The 20,743-nt window shown below is 38.1% G+C and overlaps 1 protein-coding gene across 1 annotated transcript; it reads left to right on the top strand.

Moving 5' to 3' along the window:
- Window positions 1–5,570: 5,570 nt before the first annotated feature.
- Window positions 5,571–7,334, top strand: LOC132526111 (steroid transmembrane transporter SLC22A24-like). The gene is made up of 3 exons (XM_060159956.1): window positions 5,571–5,676; window positions 5,885–6,194; window positions 7,226–7,334. The coding sequence occupies exons 1-3, from the start codon at window positions 5,571–5,573 to the stop codon at window positions 7,332–7,334; spliced, it is 525 nt and encodes a 174-aa protein (XP_060015939.1).
- The last annotated feature ends 13,409 nt before the right edge of the window (window positions 7,335–20,743 follow it).

Raw genomic sequence — 20,743 nt, 5'->3', positions numbered from 1 at the left:
AGTATCTCACTGCAGATTTGATTTACATTTCCCTGATGACCAGTGATGTTGAAATCCTTGTCATGCATCTGTTGGCCTTTTGAATATCTTCTTTGAAGAAATGTCTGTTCAGTTCCTCGGACCATTTTTAAATCAGATTGTTAGGGTTTTTTTTTTGTAATTTGATATATAGTTTATGTGCAATATTGTGTCATTTTCAGGTGTATAGCATAGTGTTTCAGGGATTTTAAAGATTTTTTCCATTATAGGTTATTACAAGATATTAGGTATAATTTCCTGTACACAGTAAATCCTTGTTGCTTATCTATTTTATGTATAGTAGTTTGCTTCTGTTAAACCCATACCCCTAATTTGTCCCTTCCCACTCCCTCTCCCTTTTGGTAACCATAAATTTGTTTTCTATGTCTGTCAGTCTGTTTCTGTTTTGTATATATATTCGTTTGTATTATTTTTTAGATTCTACATGTGACTGATATCATATAGTATTTGTCTTTCTCTATCTAAGTTACTTCACTAAGCATGATATTCTCTAGATCCATCCATGTTGCTACAAATGGCAATATTTCATTCTTTTTCTTGACTGAGTAATGTTCTGTATATACATATGGAATATATCTTCTTAATCCAGTCATCTGCTGATGGGCATTTGAGTTGCTTCCATGTTTTGGCTATTGTAAATAATGCTGCTACAAACATTAGTGTGCCTGTATCTTTTCTAATTAGTGTTTTGGTTTTTGGGGGATGTATACCCAGGAGTGGAATTGCTGGATCATATAGTAATTTCTTTTCTAGTTTTTTTTGAGGAATCTCCACACTGTTTTCCATAGTGGGTACACCAAATTACATTCCCATCAGCAGTGTACGAGGGCTCCCTTTTCACCATATCTTCACCAACATTTGTTATTTGTGGTCTTTTTGATGATAGCCATTCTGACAGCTGTGAGCTAATACCCCACTGTGGTTTTGATTTTCATTTCTCTAGTCATTAGCGATGTTGAGCATCATTTCATTTGCCTGTTAGTCATCCATTTGTCTCCTTTGGAAAAATGTGTGTACAGGTCTTCTGCCCATTTTTGTTCAGATTATTTGTTTCTTCAGTGTTACAAGCTGTTTATATATTTTGGATATTAACCCCAAGTCAGCTGCATCAATTGCAAATATTTTCTCCCATTTTATAGGTTGTCTTTTTGATTTTTGATTGTTTCATTTGCCGTGAAAAAAGATTTTAGTTTCATTAGGTCCCATTTGTTTATTTTTTATTTTATTTCCATTACTCAAGAAGGTAGGTCAAAAAACTCTTGCTGTGATATATGTCAGAGAGTGTTCTGCCTATGTTTTCCTCTAAGAGGTTTATAGTATCTGGCCTTACATTTAGGTCTTTAATCCATTTTGAGTTTAGTTTTGTGAATGGTGTTAGGAAGTGTCCTGATTTCATTCTTTTACATGAAGCTGTCCAGTTTTCCCAGCACCACTTATTGAAGAGGATGTCTTTTCTCCATTGTATATTCTTGCCACCACTGTCAAAGATAAGGTGACCATATATATATATATATTTTGCAGTACGCGGGCCTCTCACTGCTGTGGCCTCTCCCGTTGCGGAGCACAGGCTCCGGACGTGCAGGCTCAGCGGCCATGGCTCACGGGCCCAGCCGCTCCGCAGCATGTGTGATCTTCCCAGACCGGGGCACGAACCCGTGTCCCCTGCATCAGCAGGCGGACTCTCAACTACTGCACCACCAGGGAAGCCCCAACATCATTCTTGATGGTGAAAAACTGAAACTATTTCCACTAAAATCAGGAACAAGACAAGAGTGCACACTCTCACCACTATTATTCAACATAGTTTTGAAAGTTTTAGCCACAGAAACCCGAGAAGAAAAATAAATAAAAGGAATCCTAAGAGGGAATGAAGATGTAAAACTCTCACTGTTTGCAGATGACATGAAACTATAGAGTTTCCTAAAGATGCTACCAGAGAATCCTAAAGGTGCTACTAGAAATCTACTAGAGCTAATCAATGAGTTTGGTAAAGTAGCAGGATACAAAATTAATGCACAGAAATCTCTTGCATTCATATACACTAATGGTGAAAAATCTGAAAGAGAAATTAAGGAAACACTTGCATTTACCATTGCAACAAAAAGAATAAAATACCTAGGAATAAACCAACTAAAGGAGACAAAAGACCTGAATACAGAAAACTATAAGATGCTGGGGAAAGAAATTAATGATACAAAGAGATGGAGAGATATACAATGTTCTTGGATTGGAAGAATCAGCATTGTGAAAATGACTATACTACCCAAAGCAACCTACAGATTCAGTGCAATCCCTATCAAACTACCAATGACATTCTTCACAGTACTAGAACAAAAAATTTCTCAATTAGTATGGAAACACAAAAGACCCTGAATAGCCAAAGCAATGTTGAGAAAGAAAAATGGAGATGGAGGAATCAGGCTCCCTGAGTTCAGACTATACTACAAAGCTACAGTAATCAAGACAGTATGGTACTGTCTAGAAATATAGATCAATGAAACAGCATAGAAATCCCCAAGATAAACTCAAGCATATATGGCCACCTTATCTTTGATAAAGGATTCAGAATATACAATGGAGAAAAGACAGCCTCTTCAATAAGTGGTGCTGGGAAAACTGGACAGCTACATGTAAAAGAGTAAAATTAGAACACTCCCTAACACCATACACAAAAATAAACTCAAAATGGTTTAAAGACCTAAACATAAGGCCAGACACTATAAAACTCTTAGAGGAAAACACAGGAAGAACACTCTATGATGTAAATCACAGCAGATCCTCTTTGACCCACCTCCTAGAGAAATGGAAATAAAAACATAAATTAAAAAATGGGCCCTAAAGAAACTTAAAAGCTTTTGCACAGCAAAGGAAAACATAAACAACATGAAAAAACAACCCTCAGAATGGGAGAAAATATTTGTAAATGAAGCAAGTGACAAAGAATTAATCTCCAAAATTCACAAGCAGCTCATGCAGCTCAATATCAAAAAAACAAACAACCCAATTCAAAAATGGGCAGAAGATCTAAGTAGACATTTCTCCAAAGAAGATATACAGATTGCCTACAAACACATGAAAGCATGCTCAAAATCACTAATCATTAGAGAAATGGAAATCAAAACTACAATGAGGTATCACATCACTCTGGTTGGAATGGCCATCAGCAAAAAATCTACAAACAGGGGCTTCCCTGGTGGCACAGTGGTTGGGAGTCCACCTGCTGATGCAGGGGACACGGGTTCGTGCACCGGTCCGGGAAGATCCCACATGCCGCGGAGCAGCTGGGCCCGTGGGCCATGGCCGCTGAGCCTGCGCATCCGGAGCCTGTGCTCCGCAACGGGAGAGGCCACAACAGAGGCCCGTGTACTGCAAAAAAATAAAAAATAAAAAAATCTACAAACAATAAATGCTGGAGAGGGTGTTGAGAAAAGGGAACCCTCTTGCACTCTTTGTGGGAATGTAAATTGATACAGCCACTATGGAGAACATTATAGAGGTTCCTTAAAAAACTAAAAATAGAACTACCATATGACCCAGCAATCCCACTACTGGGCATATATCCTGAGAAAACCATAATTCAAAAAGAATCATATAGGGCTTCCCTGGTGTTGCAGTGGTTGAGAGTCCACCTGCAGATTCAGGGGACATGGGTTCGTGTCCCGGTCCAGGAAGATCCCACGTGCCGCAGAGCAGCTGGGCCCGTGAGCCATGGCTGCTGAGCCTGCGCATCCAGAGCCTGTGCTCCGCAACGGGAGAGGCCACAACAGTGAGAGGCCCGTGTACCGTAAAAAAAAAAAAAAAAAGAAAGAATCATATAGCCCACTGTTCAATGCAGCACCATTTACAATTCCCAGGACATGGAAGCAACCTAAGTGTCCATCGACAGATGATAAAGAAGATGTGGCACATATATACAATGGAATATTACTCAACCATAAAAAGTAATGACATTCAGTTATTTGTAGTGAGGTGGATGGACCTAGAGACTGTCATACAGAGTGAAGTAAGTCAGAAAGGGAAAAACAAATACCGTATGCTAACACATGTGTATAGAATCTAAAAAAAATGAAAATGGTTTTGAAGAACCTAGGGGCAGGGCAGCAATAAAAACACAGACATAGAGAATGGACTTGAGGACACGGGTAGGGGGATGGGTAAGCTGGGACAAAGTGAGAGAGTGGCATGGACATATATACACTACCAAATGTAAAATAGACAGCTAGTGGGAAGCAGCTACATGGCACAGGGAGATCAGCTCGGTACTTTGTGTCCACTTAGAGGGGTGGGATAGGGAAGGTAGGAGGGAGATGCAAGAGGGAGGAGATATGGGGACATATGTATACATATAGCTGATTCACTTTGTTATACGGCAGAAACTAACACACCATTGTAAAGCAATTATACTCCAATAAAGATGTTAAAAAAAAAAAAAGAGGGTCTCAGCTGTAGGAATGATGTGGTTATCAGGGGAGACCACAGAAACCTAGTTCAGCTCCTTTGGGGCAAAAATTCACCCAGCCCAGGGTGTGTAACAGCCCAGGATGCCTCCATCCATCTTTCAGAGTGTCAACCTCTCACTTGAACCTCAAAATAAACTGAATTTTGTGGACTGCGTGGATCACCATCACCATGGTTGTGGAGAACAAGTTGGTGATATTGAAAAAATCAAAAACTGGGTAATTTTGTCTCTGCATCCCCAAAAAAGAACAGAAAACGATTATTTGTTGGAATGTTGGTTGTGCTTTAGAAAAGGAAACTAAATGAAATATAAATGACTGATTCCAAACAGCCAATAAGGAAACACGAGATGAGATGTTTGGGATCCTGGTGGTTGATCTTTGTGCTTCACTGCTGACCTGCTTTAGGCCCTTAATTTCCACCATGTCTACTCTTTAGAGATGTGAGATCTGTGACTGTGTGGTGCAGGCTGGTCTGTTCTCCAGCTTCTTTGCCTTCTTCTCCCTGGTGAAGATAAAATGCAGACTAAAGCTGATCCTAAAACTGAAAAAAAAAGATTGTATTTTGTTAATTATTTTAATCTAAATTCAGTGTAAACAATAAAAACACTTGTTTTCTGTTCTTTCCACGGGAAAATCATAAAGCAGTTCACTTCTGTGTGTCTAAAATTCCATTTTCTGGAAGTGACTGAAGACCCTGTATCAGCCTTATTTTAGCTTGTTTAGAGACCATTGTACATGCCAAAGTCCAAATTTGACTTTACAGAAATCACTGAGCCCAAGCACATTCAGAAAGTAAAACTTCAAACAGATTTAATGGTCATCAGAGAGAAGTATCTTTGGTAAATTATTTTCTCTGTGACTTTTCTAAAGAAGAAATACGTCCTGATTCCAAAAGGACTGGGGAAATTGCTTCCACTGCTCTGTTGCGGTAGTGAGGTCACAGGAACCATTGATGAGAAACTGGTGTGAGGTCACATAGACTTAGTGTCAATTAGTGAAAGGAAATGTTTTTCTCCCTTTGAAGTTGTAGCTAAAGTCATCCTGACTCTTCGTGAGGATCACCTGTACACAATGGCCTTTGAGGAACTCCTGGATGAATTTGGTGACCTGGGGAACTTCCAGATCCTTCAGTTGTTTTTTTTTTTTTTTTTTTTTGGCGATACGCTGGCCTCTCACTGTTGTGGCCTCTCCCGCTGCGGAGCACAGGCTCCGGACGCGCAGGCTCAGCGGCCATGGCCCACGGGCCCAGCCGCTCCGCGGCATGTGGGATCTTCCCGGACCGGCGCACGAACCTGCATCCCCTGCATCGGCAGGCGGACTCCCAACCACTGCGCCACCAGGGAAGCCCCTTCAGCTGGTTTTAATTCTTCCTTCTCTCATGATAGTAGTTTGTCATCTACTGTTGGAGAATTTCACTGCAGCCATTCCTGGTCATCGCTGCTGGGTCCACATCCTTGATAATGGCACTGTCTCTGATAATGACACTGGGACCCTCAGCCCTGATGTCCTCCTGAGAATCTCCATCCCGTTAGATGCTACCTTGAAACCAGAGAAATGTCATCATTTCCTCCTCCCCCAGTGGCATCTCCTTCACCTGAATGGGACCTTCCCCAACATGACTGACCTGGACACGGAGCCCTGCGTGGGCGGCTGGGTGTATGACCGAAGCTCCTTCTCCTCCACCATCGTGACTGAGGTCAAGTCCCCATTTACCTCTCGTGAGTTCATGTTATGGGTGTTTACAATAGCATAAAATAAACACAGTTCAACTGTTCAGTTGCTGAGTAGATGATGTAGCCACCTCTCCTTCATTCTTTTAGGAAAAGTGATTGCTTATCTATTTAATTGCCAAGCACTTATAGCACAATTGATGACAGTGAAATCGAAATCAACAAACTAGACATGAATTTTACTATCACAAAGCTTTAAATTTAATGTGAAGATTGATGGTTGGATAAGTACTTGATATAAATTGTGGAAAATTATTCTTGGTCATTTGCTCTCAACCTAGTTGCAAATTGCAACTATTTGTTAGTTTTTTAAAAAATTTCATGTCCTGGCTACTTGTCTGAGAAACAGATCGGAGTGCATTTCACTCTGGGTGTGAAATCTGGGAATCAGTGTTGAAAAAAAACTTCAGTGGGGCTTCCCTGGTGGTGCAGTGGTTGAGAATCTGCCTGCTAATGCAGGGGACACGGGTTCGAGCCCTGGTCTGGGAGGATACCATATGCCGTGGAGCAACTAGGCCCGTGAGCCACAACTACTGAGCCTGAGCGTCTGGAGCCTGTGCTCCGCAACAAGAGAGGCCGCGATAGTAAGAGGCCCACGCACCGCGATGAAGAGTGGCCCGCGCTTGCCACAACTAGAGAAAGCCCTCGCACAGAAACGAAGATGCAACACAGCAAAAATAAATTAATTAATTAATAAACTCCTACCCCCAACATTTTCAAAAAAAAAAACTTCAGTGTTTTCAATGTGTGCAAATATTGAGGTCTACTGAGGTATGCAGTGCTAAGTGAACGTAAAGATTGGCCCCAAGATAACCTAGGAGAGTTAGCTGAGGAATTCTAGAAAATATATGCTTAAGCTGAGACATGAATGATTCAGATGAGTAGATGTAGTAAAGGAAGCCAGAGGGTGTGTTCACTGAGGGCTATTGGAGTCAGTGCACATCGAGGGATACAAGATGATGTGAAGCTCCTCTGTGCTGGTTTCCTTCTCTTCCGGTGGGACCTCGTATGTGATCATCAGTCACAGAAACCAGTGGTTCAATCCCGATTCATGGCTGGAATGCTGGTGTGGGGCCTCATATATGGCCATCTCTCAGATGCATGAGTGTCTCTAGTACACTGCTGCCCTTCCTCTGTGGTGTTTTCACAGTTTATGATTAACTGTTTCATAAAGAAGTCTTTACTGAGCTCCCCCAGTATACAACTTAAACTGTTGTGGGTTGCCTTGGTCCCCAGGCAGCTATAGATGGAAATGCAGAATTAGACTCATTGTGATAAATGCCATTTTGTTGCCACAGAGCTCTCTGTACTGGAGACAGAAATGACCTCTTTATGAGATCTGGGAACATTTCAGAACAGCATTTAGAGGCAAGTTGCCCTAAACTTCATTTATAAAGATGAGAAGGAGTTGCCAATGGGAAGTAAAAGGAATGCAGGCCTTTTCCATAGCTTCTATATTAAGCACCTTACAGATTCAGTGAGCTAAATGCTGTGGCTTCCTACATCAGTCATCATGCTGTGGTTACCCCACTGTAATTAGTAGTCATTCTATGAAACCTGGTGCTTTGTTATTTGGTACTGAAGTTGAATTAAGACATGTTGTGGCTATAATCTGGATGTTTGATTCTGTACAAAAAAAAAAAAAGCCTCGTTAGAGGTCATACTTACAACATGTAAGGTAATTAATCTGTAGACCCCTGCTGTTATAACTTGTGTGTGAGAGGTTTGGGTTATTCTGTGCCTGGCAGTAATCATTTGAAAGTAAGAGGACAACCATGGCAGCCATACATGCAAGTCTCCTGTAGGGGAGGTGAAAGGCTTAAAGTATCCCTTGTTGTCTATAAGCCTAACATCATTTAATCCTACAGCTGAAAATTGTGGACTCTGAATGTATCACCTCAGTGTAATTCATAAAAGATTTCAGGGTCAGAGTGCTCATATTGGCCAGTCTTCCAACTGAACCCTTTATGATGATTCACAGTAAAATGCTGATTGATCTCTTTATATGGGCATAGGGTGATAGATATGTGTGGCTGTGTGTGGAAGTGGGTTATGACAGGTGATGAGTGTGGAAACTTAAGGAAAGAAGAGGGAGCCTTATAGCTAAGCTAAAGATTTTAAACTAAAAAGCTTCTGAACACCATCATGAAAAGGAAAAACAAAGTGGGATTATGTCAAACTAAAAATCTTTGCAAACCAAAGGAAATGATCAACAAAATGAAAAGGAAACCTACAGAATGAGAGAAAATATTTGAAAGTCATATAGCTGATAAAGAGTTACTATCCAAAATTTACAGGGAACTACTACAACCAATGGCAAAAATCCACAAATAACCTGACTTTTTAAATGGGCAAAGGAAATCAATAGGTATTTCTCCAAAGATCCCATAGAAATTGTGAACAGGTATATGAAAAGATGCATAACATCTCTAATCATTAGAGAATTACAAATGAAAACAATGAGATGTACCCTTATGCCAGTTCAGAAGGCTAATATATCCAAAACACTGTTTTCAAGACCAATGTCAAGGGGCTTTGTCCTTATCTTTTTTTCCAGGAATTTTACTGTTTCAGGGTATTGTGTAAGTCTAATCCATTTTGAGTGAATTTTTTCAATTGTGTATATAGGGGGTCAAACTTCATTCTTCTCTATGTGATTATACAGTTTTTTCAATACCATTACTGAAGACACTGTTATTGGCTTCTTTACCACATATGTTATCTGAAGACTTAATTTCTGGAATCATAAATCTTTTCTATTGGTTTATGGTCTATTTTAATGCCAGTACCATTCTGTTTTATTACTATAGCTTTGTAGTATAGTTTGAAATCAAAAGTGTGTTGCTTCTAGCTTGGATCTTCTTTGTGAGGATTGCTTTGACTATTTAGGGTCATTGGTGATTTCACATAAATTTTAGGATAGTTTTTCTATTTCTGTGAAAAATGTCATTAGAAGTTTGAAAGCGATTGCACTGAATCTATAGATGGCTTTGCATACTATGGACATTGTAAAAATACTGATTTTTCTAATATGAACTTGGGTCATCTTTCCATTTATTTGTATCTTACGTTCTTTCATCAAAGTCTTGTTTTCAGTGTCCAGATATTTCATCTCCTTGGATAAAATTATACTTAATTATTTTATTGTTTTTGATGCTATAGTAAATGGGACTGTTCCTTTCTTTTTTATTTTTTAACATCTTTACTGGAGTACAATTGCTTTACAATGGTGTGTTAGTTTCTGCTTTATAACAAAGTGAATCAGTTATACATATACATGTCCCCATATCTCCTCCATCTTTCGTATCCCTCCCTCCCACCCTCCCTCTCCCACCCCTCTAGGTGGTCACAGAGCACCGAGCTGATCTCCCTGTGCTATGCGGCTGCTTCCCACTAGCTATCTATTTTAGGTTTCGTACTGTATATATGTCCATGCCACTCACTCACTTAGTCCCAGCTTACCCGTCCCCTTCCCTGTATCCTCAAGTCATTTCTCTAGTAGGTCTGTGGGGACTGTTGTTTTATCAGCTTTTTCAGAACTTCTTTTTTTTTTTTAACATCTTTATTGGGGTATAATTGCTTTACAATGGTGTGTTAGTTTCTGCTTTATAACAAAGTGAATCAGTTATACATATACATATGTCCCCATATCTCCTCCCTCTTTCATCTCCCTCCCTCCCACCCTCCCTATCCCACGCCTCAAGGTGGTCACAAAGCACCAAGCTGATCTCCCTGTGCTATGTGGCTGCTTCCCACTAGCTATCTATTTTACGTTTGGTAGTGAATATATGTCCATGCCACTCTTTCACTTTGCCCCAGCTTACCTTTCCCCCCCTCATATCCTCAAATCCATTCTCTAGTAGGTCTGCATCTTTATTCCCATCTTGCCCCTAGGTTCTTCATGACCATTGTTTTTTTTTTTTAGACTCCATATATATGTGTTAACATATGGTATTTTTTTCTCTCGTTTTGACTTACTTCACTCTGTATGACAGTCTCTAGGTCCATCCACCTTACTACAAATAACTTAGTTTCGTTCCTTTTGAGTAATATTCCATTGTATATATGTGCCACATCTTGTTTATCCATTCATCTGTTGATGGAAACTTTGGTTGCTTCCATGTCCTGGCTATTGTAAATAGAGCTGCAATGAACGTTTCGGTACATGACTCTTTTTGAATTGTGGTTATCTCAGGGTATATGCTCAGTAGTGGGATTGCTGGGTGGCATGGTAGTTCTATTTTTAGTTTTCTAAGGAACGTCCATACTGTTCTCCATAGTGGCTGTATCAATTTACATTCCCACCAACAGTGCAAGAGGGTTCCCTTTTCTCCACACCCTCTCCAGCATTTATTGTTTCTAGATTTTTTGATGATGGCCATTCTGACTGGTGTGAGATAATATCTCATTGTAGTTTTGATTTGCATTTCTCTAATGATTAATGATGTTGAGCATTCTTTCATGTGTCTGTTGGCAATCTGTATATCTTCTTTGGAGAAATGTCTATTTAGGTCTTCTGCCCATTTTTGGATTGGGTTGTTTGTTTTTTTAATGTTAAGCTGCATGAGCTGCTTCTAAATTTTGGAGATTAATCCTTTGTCAGTTGCTTCATTTGCAAATATTTTCTCCCATTCTGAGGGTTGTCTTTTCATCTTGTTTATGGTTTCCTTTGTTGTGCAAAAGCTTCTAAGTTTGATTAGGTCCCATTTGTTTATTTTTGTTTTTATTTCCATTTCTCTAGGAGGTGGGCCAAAAAGGATCTTGCTGTGATTTATGTCATAGAGTGTTCTGCCTATGTTTTCCTCCAAGAGTTTGATGGTGTATGGCCTTATATTTAGGTCTTTAATCCATTTTGAGTTTATTTTTGTGTATGGTGTTAGGGAATGTTCTAATTTCATTCTTTTACATGTAGCTGTCCAGTTTTCCCAGAACAACTTACTGAAGAGGCTGTATTTTCTCCACTGTATATTCTTGCCTCCTTTATCAAAGGTAAGGTGACCATATGTGCGTGGGTTTATCTCTGGGCTTTCTATCCTGTTCCATTGACCTATATTTCTGTTTTTGTGCCAGTACCATACTGTCTTGATTACCTTAGCTTTGTAGTATAGTCGGAAGTCAGGGACCATCACTCTGATACCAAAACCAGACAAAGATGTCACAAAGAACGAAAGCTACAGGCCAATATCACTGATGAACATAGATGCAAAATTCCTCAACAAAATGCTAGCAAACAGAATCCAACAGCACATAAAAGGATCGTACACTATGATCAAGTGGAGTTTATCCCAGGAATCCAAGGATTCTTCAATATACGCAAATCAATCAATGTGATACACCATATTAACAAACTGAAGGAGAAAAACCATATGATCATCTCAATAGATGCAGAGAAAGCTTTTGACAAAATTCAACATCGATTTATGGTAAAAACCCTCCAGAAAGTAGGCTTAGAGGGAACGTTCCTCAACATAATAAAGGCCATATATGACAAACCCACAGCCAACATCATCCTCAATGGTGAAAAACTGAAACTATTTCCACTAAGATCAGGAACAAGACCAGGTTGCCCACTCTCACCACTACTATTCAACATAGTTTTGGAAATTTTAGCCACAGCAATCAGAGAAGAAAAAGAAAGAAAAGGAATACAAATTGGAAAAGAAGTAAAGCTGTCACTGTTTGCAGATGACATGATATTATACAAAGAGAATCCTAAAGATGCTACCAGAAAACTACTAGAGCTAATTGATGAATTTGTTAAAGTAGCAGGATACAAAATGAATGCACAGACATCTCTTGCATTCCTATACACTAATGATGAAAAATCTGAAAGTGAAATTAAGAAAACACTCCCATTTACAACTGCAACAAAAAGAATAAAATATCTAGGAATAAACTGACCTAAGGAGACAAAAGACCTGTATGCAGAAAATTACAAGACACTGATAAAAGAAATTAAAGATGATACAAATAGATGGAGAGATATACCATGTTCCTGGATTGGAAGAATCAACATTGTGAAAATGACTCTACTACCCAAAGCAATCTACAGATTCAATGCAACCACTATCAAACTACCACTGGCATTTTTCACAGAACTAGAACAAAAATTTCACAATTTGTATGGAAACACAAAAGACCCTGAATAGCCAAAGCAATCTTGAGAAAGAAAAACGGAGCTGGAGGAATCAGATATTTCTTTGTTAGCGTGTAGAAATGCATTTGATCTCTATATGTTGATTTTGTATCCTACAAAGTTACTGAATTTGTAGATTAGTTCTAACAAATTTTTTTGGTTGAGTTGACAGATTTTCTATGTACAAGTTCATATCATCTTCAACCATAGAGAATATAATTCCTCCTTTCCAGTATGGATACATTTTACTTCTTTTTCTCTCCTGGTAGCTCTGAGTAGGAATTCCAGGATTATGTTGATAGGAGAGGTGTGAGTGGGCACACTTTTTTCCCCTGAACATAGAGGGAAATATTTCAAAGTGTCACTACTGTGTGTGATGTTATCTGAAGACCTGTTGTATATCATCTTTATTATGTTCAGGTATGTTCCTTCTATACCCAGTTAATTGGGCACTTATATTTTTATCACAAATACGTAGACATTAACAACACATTCTTGAACAAACATTCCACTGAAGAGGAAATTGAAAGACGGTTTTAAAAATATCTGAGACAAACAAAAACAAAATCACAGCACACCATAATTTCTGAGATGTGGCAAGATACTAGTAAAAGTGAATTTTATATTAACAAATGTCTATGTTAGAAAGAAAAAAAGATCTTAAATAAACAATCTAACTTTATACCTCAAAGAAGTAGAAAAAAGAACAAACTAAGCCCAAAGTTAGTAGAAGGAAGTTAACAGTCAAGATTACAGAAGCATTAAATGCACCAATATTCAAATTATAGGGGTCCCAGAAGAAGAAGAGAAAAAGAAAGGAACTCAGAAAATATTTGAAGAGATTATAGTTGAAAACTTCCCTAACATGGGAAAGGAAATAGTTAATCAAGTCCAGGAAGCACAGAGAGTCCCACACAGGATAAATCCAAGGAGAAACACGCCAAGACACATATTAATCAAACTATCAAAAATTATATACAAAGAAAAAATATTAAAAGCAGCAAGGGAAAAATAACAAATAACACACTAGGGAATCCCCATAAGATTAACAGCTGATCTTTCAGCAGAAACTTTGCAAGCCAGAAAGGAGTGGCAGGACATATTTAAAGTGATGAAGGAGAAAAACCTACAGCCAAGATTACTCTAACCAGCAAGGATCTCATTCAGATTTGACAGAGAAATTAAAACCTTTAGAGACAAGCAAAAGCTAAGAGAACTCAGCACCACCAAAGCAGCTTTACAAAAAATGCTAAAGGAACTACTCTAGGCAGGAAACACAGAGAAAGAAAAGACCTACAATAACAAACCCAAAACAAATAAGAAAATGGTAATAAGAACATACACATCGATAATTACCTTAAATGTAAAAGGATTAAATGCTCCAACCAAAAGACATAGACTGGCTGAATGGATACAAAAACAAGACCTGTATATACGCTGTCTACAAGAGACCCATTTCAGACCTAGGGACACATACAGACTGAAAGTGAGGGGAGGGAAAAAGATATTCCATGCAAATGGAAATCAAAAGAAAGCTGGAGCAGCAATTCTCATATCAGACAAAATAGACTTGAAAACAAAGCCTACTACACGTGACAAAGGACACTACATAATGATCAAGGGATCAAACCAAAAGAAGATATAACAATTGTAAATATTTATGCACCCAACATAGGAGCACCTCAATACCTAAGACAAATACTAGCAGCCAGAAAAGGGAAAATCAACAGTAACACCATGATAGTAGGGGACTTTAACACCCCACTTTCAACAATGGACAGATCATCTAAAATGAAAATAAATAAGGAAACACAAGCTTTAAATGGTACATTAAACAAGATGGACTTAATTCATATTTATAGGACATTCCATCCCCAAACAACAGAATACACATTCTTCTCAAGTGCACATGGAACATTCTCCAGGATAAATCATATCTTGGGTCACAAAATCAGGCATGGTAAATTTAAGAAAATTGAAATCATATCAAGTATCTTTTCTGACCACAACGCTATGAGACTAGATATCAATTACAGGAAAAAAATCTGTAAAAAATACAAACACATGGAGGCTAAACAATACATTACTTAATAACGAAGAGATCACTGAAGAAATCAAAGAGGAAATCAAAAAATACCTAGAAACAAATGACAATAAAACACGATGAGCCAAAACCTATGGGATGCAGCAAAAGCAGTTCTAAGTGGGAAGTTTATAGCAACACAATCCTACCTTAAGAAACAGAAACATCTCAGATAAACAACCTAAACTTACATCTAAGCAATTAGAGAAAGAAGAATAAATAAACCCCAAAGTTAGCAGAAGAAAAGAAATCATAAAGATCAGATCAGAAATAAATGAAAAAGAAATGAAGGAAACGATAGCAAAGATCAATAAAACTAAAAGCTGGTTCTTTGAGAAGATAAACAAAATTGATAAACCATTAGCCAGACTCATCAAGAAAAAAAAGAAGACTCAAATCAACAGAATTAGAAAGGAAAAAGGAGAAGTAACAACTGAAAGAGCAGAAATACAAAGGATCATGAGAGATTACTGCAAGCAACTATTTGCCAATAAATTGGACAACCTGGAAGAAATGGACAAATTCTTAGAAAAGCACAATCTTCAACACTGAACCAGGAAGAAATAGAAAATATAAACAGACCAATCACAAGCACTGAAATTGAGATTGTGATTAAATATCTTCCAACAAACAAAAGCCCAGGACCAGATGGCTTCACAGGCGAATTCTACCAAACATTTAGAGAAGAGCTAACACCTATCCTTCTCAAACTCTTCCAAAATATAGCAGAGGGAGGAACACTACGAAACTCATTCTATGAGACCACCATCACCCTGATACCAAAACCAGACAAAGATGCCACAAAGAAAGAAAACTACAGGCCAATATCACTGATGAACATAGATGCAAAAATCGTCAACAAAATACTAGCAAACAGAATCCAACAGCACATTAAAAGGATCATACACCATGATCAAGTGGGGTTTATCCCAGGAATGCAAGGATTCTTCATTATACACAAATCAATCAATGTGATACATCATATTAACAAACTGAAGGATAAACAGCATATGATCATCTCAGTAGATGCAGGAAAAGTTTTCAACAAAATTCAACACCAATTTATGATAAAAACCCTCCAGAAAGTAGGCATAGAGGGAAGTTACCTCAACATAATAAAGGCCATATATGACAAATCCACAGCCAACATCATTCTCAATGGTGAAAAACTGAAACCATTTCCACTAAGGTCAGGAAGAAGACAAGGTTGCCCACTCTCACCACTATTATTCAACATAGTTTTGGAAGTTTTAGCCACATCAATCAGAGAGGAAAAGGAAATAAAAGGAACCAAATCGGAAAAGAAGAAGTAAAGCTGTCATTGTTTGCAGATGACATGACACTATACATAGAGAATCCTAAAGATGCTAGCAGAAAACTACTAGAGCTAATCAATGAATTTGGTAAAGTTGCAGGAAACAAAATGAATGCACAGAAATCTCTTGCATTCCTATACACTAATTATGGAAAATCTGAAACTGAAGTTAAGGAAACACTCCCATTTACCATTGCAACAAAAAGAATAAAATACCTAGGAATAAACCAACTTAAGGAGACCAAAGACCTGTATGCAGAAAACTACAAGATGCTGATGAAAAAAGTTAAAGATGGTACAAACAGATGGAGAGATATACCATGTGCTTGGATTGGAAGAATCAACATTGTGAAAATGACTCTGCTACCCAAAGCAATCTACAGATTCAATGCAATCCCTATCAAACTACCAATGGTATTTTTCACAGAACTAGAATAAAAAATTTCACAATTTGTATGGAAACATAAAAGACCCTGAATAGCCAAAGCAATCTTAAGAAAGAATAACGGAGCTGGAGGAATCAGACTCCCTGACTTCAGACTATACTACAAAGCTACAGTAATCAAGAAAGTGTGGTACTGGCACAAAAACAGAAATATAGATCATTGGAACAGGATAGAGAGCCCAGAGATAAACTCATGCACATATAGTCACCTTATTTTTAATAAAGGAGGAAAGAATATACAATGGAGAAAAGACAGCCTCTTCAATAAGTGGTGCTGGGAAAACTGGACAGCTACATGTAAAAGAATGAAATTAGAACATTCCCTAACACCATACACAAAAATAAATTCAAAATGGATTAAAGACCTAAATGTAAGGCCAGACACTATGAAACTCTTAGAGGAAAACATAGGCAGCACACTCTATGACATAAATCACACAAGATCATTTTTGACCTACCTCTTAGAGAAATAGAAATAAAAACAAACAAACAAAAACAAATGTGACCAAATGATACTTAAAAGCTTTTGGACAGCAAAGGAAAACATAAACAAGAGGAAAAGGCAACCATCAGAATGGGAGAAAATATTTGCAAATGAAGCAACTGACAAAGGATTAATCTCCAGAATTTACAAGCAGCTCATGCAGTTCAATATCAAAAAAACAAAAACCCAATCCAAAAATGGGCAGAATACCTACATACACATTTCTCCAAAGGAGATATACAGATGGCCCAGAAACACATGAAAGAATGCTCAACATCATTAATCATTAGAGAAATGCAAATCAAAACTACAATGACATATCACCTCACACTGGTGAAAATGGCCATCATCAAAAAATCTACAAACAATAAATGCTGGAGAGGGTGTGGAGAAAAGGGAACCCTCTTGCACTGTTAGTGGGAATGTAAATTGATACCCCCATATATACAACAGTATGGAGGTTCCTTTAAAAACTAAAAACAGAACTACCATACGACCCAGCAACCCCCCTACTGGGCATATACCCTGAGAAAACAATAATTCAAAAAGAGTCAATTACCACAATGTTCCTTGCAGCTCTATTTACAGTAGCCAGGACATGGAAGCAACCTAAGTGCCCATCAACAGATGAAAGGATAAAGAAGGTGTGGCACATATATACAATGGAATATTACTCAGCCATAAAAAGAAACAAAATTGAGTTATTTGTAGTGAGGTGGATGGACCTAGAGTCTGTCATACAGAGTGAAGTAAGTCCAAAAGAGAAAAACAAATACCATATGCTAACACATATATATGGAATGTAGAAAAAGAAAAAAAAGGTCAGAAGAACCTAGGGGCAAGATGGGAATAAAGACACAGACCTACTAGAGAATGGACTTGAGGATACAGGGAGGGGAAGGGTAAGATGGAACAAAGTGAGAGAGTGACATAGACATATATACACTACCAAATGTAAAATAGGTAGCTAGTGGGAAGCAGCCACATAGCACAGGGAGATCAGCTTGGTGTTTTGTGACCACCTTGAGGGGTGGGATAGGGAGGGTGTGAGGGAGGGAGATGCAAGAGGGAAGAGATATGTGGACATATGTATATGTATAACTGATTTTGTTATAAAGCAGAAACAAACACACCATTGTAAAGCGGTTATATTTCAATAAAGATGTTTAAAAAAAAAGAATATAAGGGCAGAACAGGAATGAAGACGCAGACATAGAGAATGGACTTGAGGACATGAGGAGAGGGAAGGGTAAGCTGGGACAATGTGAGAGAGTGGCATGGACATATGTACCCTACCAAATGTAAAATAGATAGCTAGTGGGAAGCAGCTGCAATGCACAAGGAGATCAGCTCAGTGCTCTGTGACCACCTAGATGGGTGAGATAGGGATGGTGGGAGGGAGAGGCAAGAAGGAGGAGATTTGTGGATATATGTATACATAAAGCTGATTCACTTTGTTATACAGCAGAAACTAACACACCATTGTAAAGCAATTATATTCCAATAAAGTTGTTTAAAAAAAAAGACTGTTACAAAGAAGGACAGTACATAATGATCAAGGCATCAGTCCAAGAATAAGTTATGACAATTGTAAATATATATGCACCCAACATAGGAGCAAGTCAATATATAAGGCAAATGCCACAGCAATCAGAGAAGAAAAAGAAATAAAAGGAATCCACATTGGAAAGAAAGAATTAAAACTGTCAGTGTTTGCAGATGACATGAAACTATACATAGAACATCCTAAAGGTGCTACCAGAAAACTACTAGAGGTCATCAATGAATTCAGTAAATTTGCAGGATACAAAATTAATACAGAGAAATCTCTTGCATTTGTATACACTAACAATGAAAAATCAGAAAGAGAAATGAAGGAAACAATCCCATTTACCATTGCATCAAAAAGAATAAAATACCTAGAAATAAACCTAATTAAGGAGGCAAAATACCTGTACTCTGAAAACTGTAAGTCGCTGATGAAAGAAATTGAAGATGACATAAACAGATGGAAAGATATATGAAAGTTCTTGTACTGGAAGAATCAATATTGTCAAAATGACTATACTACCCAAGGCAATCTACAGACTCAATGCAATCCCTGTCAAATTACCAATAGTATTTTTCACAGAACTAGAACAAAAAAATCTTAAAATTTGTATGGATACACGAAAGACCACCAATAGCCAAAGCAATCTTGAGAAAGAAAAACGGAGCTGGAAGAATCCCAGACTTCAGACTACACTACAAATGTACAATAATCAAAACAGTATGGTACTGGCACAAAAACAGAAATAGAGATCAAGGGAACAGGATAGAAAGCCCAGAAGTAAACCTACGCACCTATAGTCAATTAATCTATGACAAAGGAATCAAGAATATACAATGAAGAAAAGATAGTCTCTTCAATAAGTGGTGCTTGGAAAACTGGACAGCTTCATGTAAAAAAATGAAATTAAAACGTTCTCTAACATCTTACACAAAAATAAACTCAAAATGGATTAAAGTCCTAAATGTAAGATCAGATACAATAAAACTCCTAGAAGAAAACATAGAACACTCTTTGACATAAATCACAGTAATATTTTTTGGAGCCACCTCCTAGAGTAATGAAAATAAAAACAAAAATAAACAAATGGGATCTAATTAAACTGAAAAGCTTTTGCACAGCGAAGGAAACCATAAAAACAAACAAACAAAAAAAAAACCGAAAAGACAACTCACAGAATGGAAGAAAATATTTGCAAATGAAGCGACCAACAGATTAATCTCCAAAATATACAAACAGCTCATATGGCTCAATATCAAAAAAGCAAACAGGGCTTCCCTGGTGGCACAGTGGTTGAGAGTCCGCCTGCTGATGCAGGGGACATGGGTTCGTGCCCCGGTCCGGGAAGATCCCACATGCTGCGGAGTGGCTGGGCCCGTGAGCCATGGCCGCTGAGCCTGTGCGTCCGGAGCCTGTGCTTCGCAACGGGAGAGGCCACAACAGTGAGAGGCCCGTGTACAGCAAAAAAAAAAAAAAAAAAAGCAAACAACCCAATCAAAAAGTTGGCAAAAGATCTAAATAGACATTTCTCCAAAGAAGACATACAGATGGCCAAAAACACATGAAAAGATGTACAACATCACTAATTATTAGATAAATGCAAACTACAATGAGATTTACAATAGCCAGGACATGGAAGCAACCTAAATGTCCATCAACAGAGGAATGGATAAAGAAGATGTAGTACAGGGCTTCCCTGGTGGCGCAGTGGTTGAGAGTACGCCTGCTGGTGCAGGGGACACGTGTTCGTGCCCCGGTCCGGGAAGATCCCACATGCCTCAGAGCGGCTAGGCCCGTGAACCATGGCCGCTGAGCCTGCGCATCCGGAGCCTGTGCTCCGCAATGGGAGAGGCCACAACAGTGAGAGGCCCGCATAACGCAAAGGAAAAAAAAAAAAAAAGATGTAGTACATATATACAGTGGAATATTACTCAACTGTAAGAAAGAATGAAATAATGCCATTTGCAGCAACATGGATGTACCTGGAGATTATCATACTAAGTCAGAAAGAGAAAGACAAATATATCTCTTATATGCAGAATCTTTTAAAAAAATGATACAAATGAACTTATTTACAAAACAGAAACAGTTTCACAGGAAAGGTGGGGGGAGGGATAAATTGGGAATTTGGGATTGACATTTACGCACTGCTATATTTAAAATAGATAACCAACAAGGACCTACTGTATAGCACAGGGAACTTTGCCCAGTATTCTGTAATAACCTAAATGGGAAAAGAATTTGAAAAAGGATAGATACATGTATATGTATAACTGAATCGCTTTACTGTACACCTGAAACTAACACAACATTGTTAATCCACTATACTCCAATATAAAGTAAAAATTAAATATATATGTAGAAAATAAAGTCAAATTAATTGCCAAAAATAGAATTAATTAGTCATAAAAAGGAATGAAAGAATGGCATATGTTACAACATAGATGAAACTTGAAAACATTTTGTTAAGTGAAAAAAAAAAACAGAAAAAAGCCAGATACA

Source organism: Lagenorhynchus albirostris, chromosome 9, assembly GCF_949774975.1.
Source record: "Lagenorhynchus albirostris chromosome 9, mLagAlb1.1, whole genome shotgun sequence".
Taxonomy (NCBI): Eukaryota; Metazoa; Chordata; class Mammalia; order Artiodactyla; family Delphinidae; genus Lagenorhynchus; species Lagenorhynchus albirostris.
Note: the sequence above shows the minus strand (reverse complement) of the source record. Positions and strands in the feature narration are given on the sequence as shown.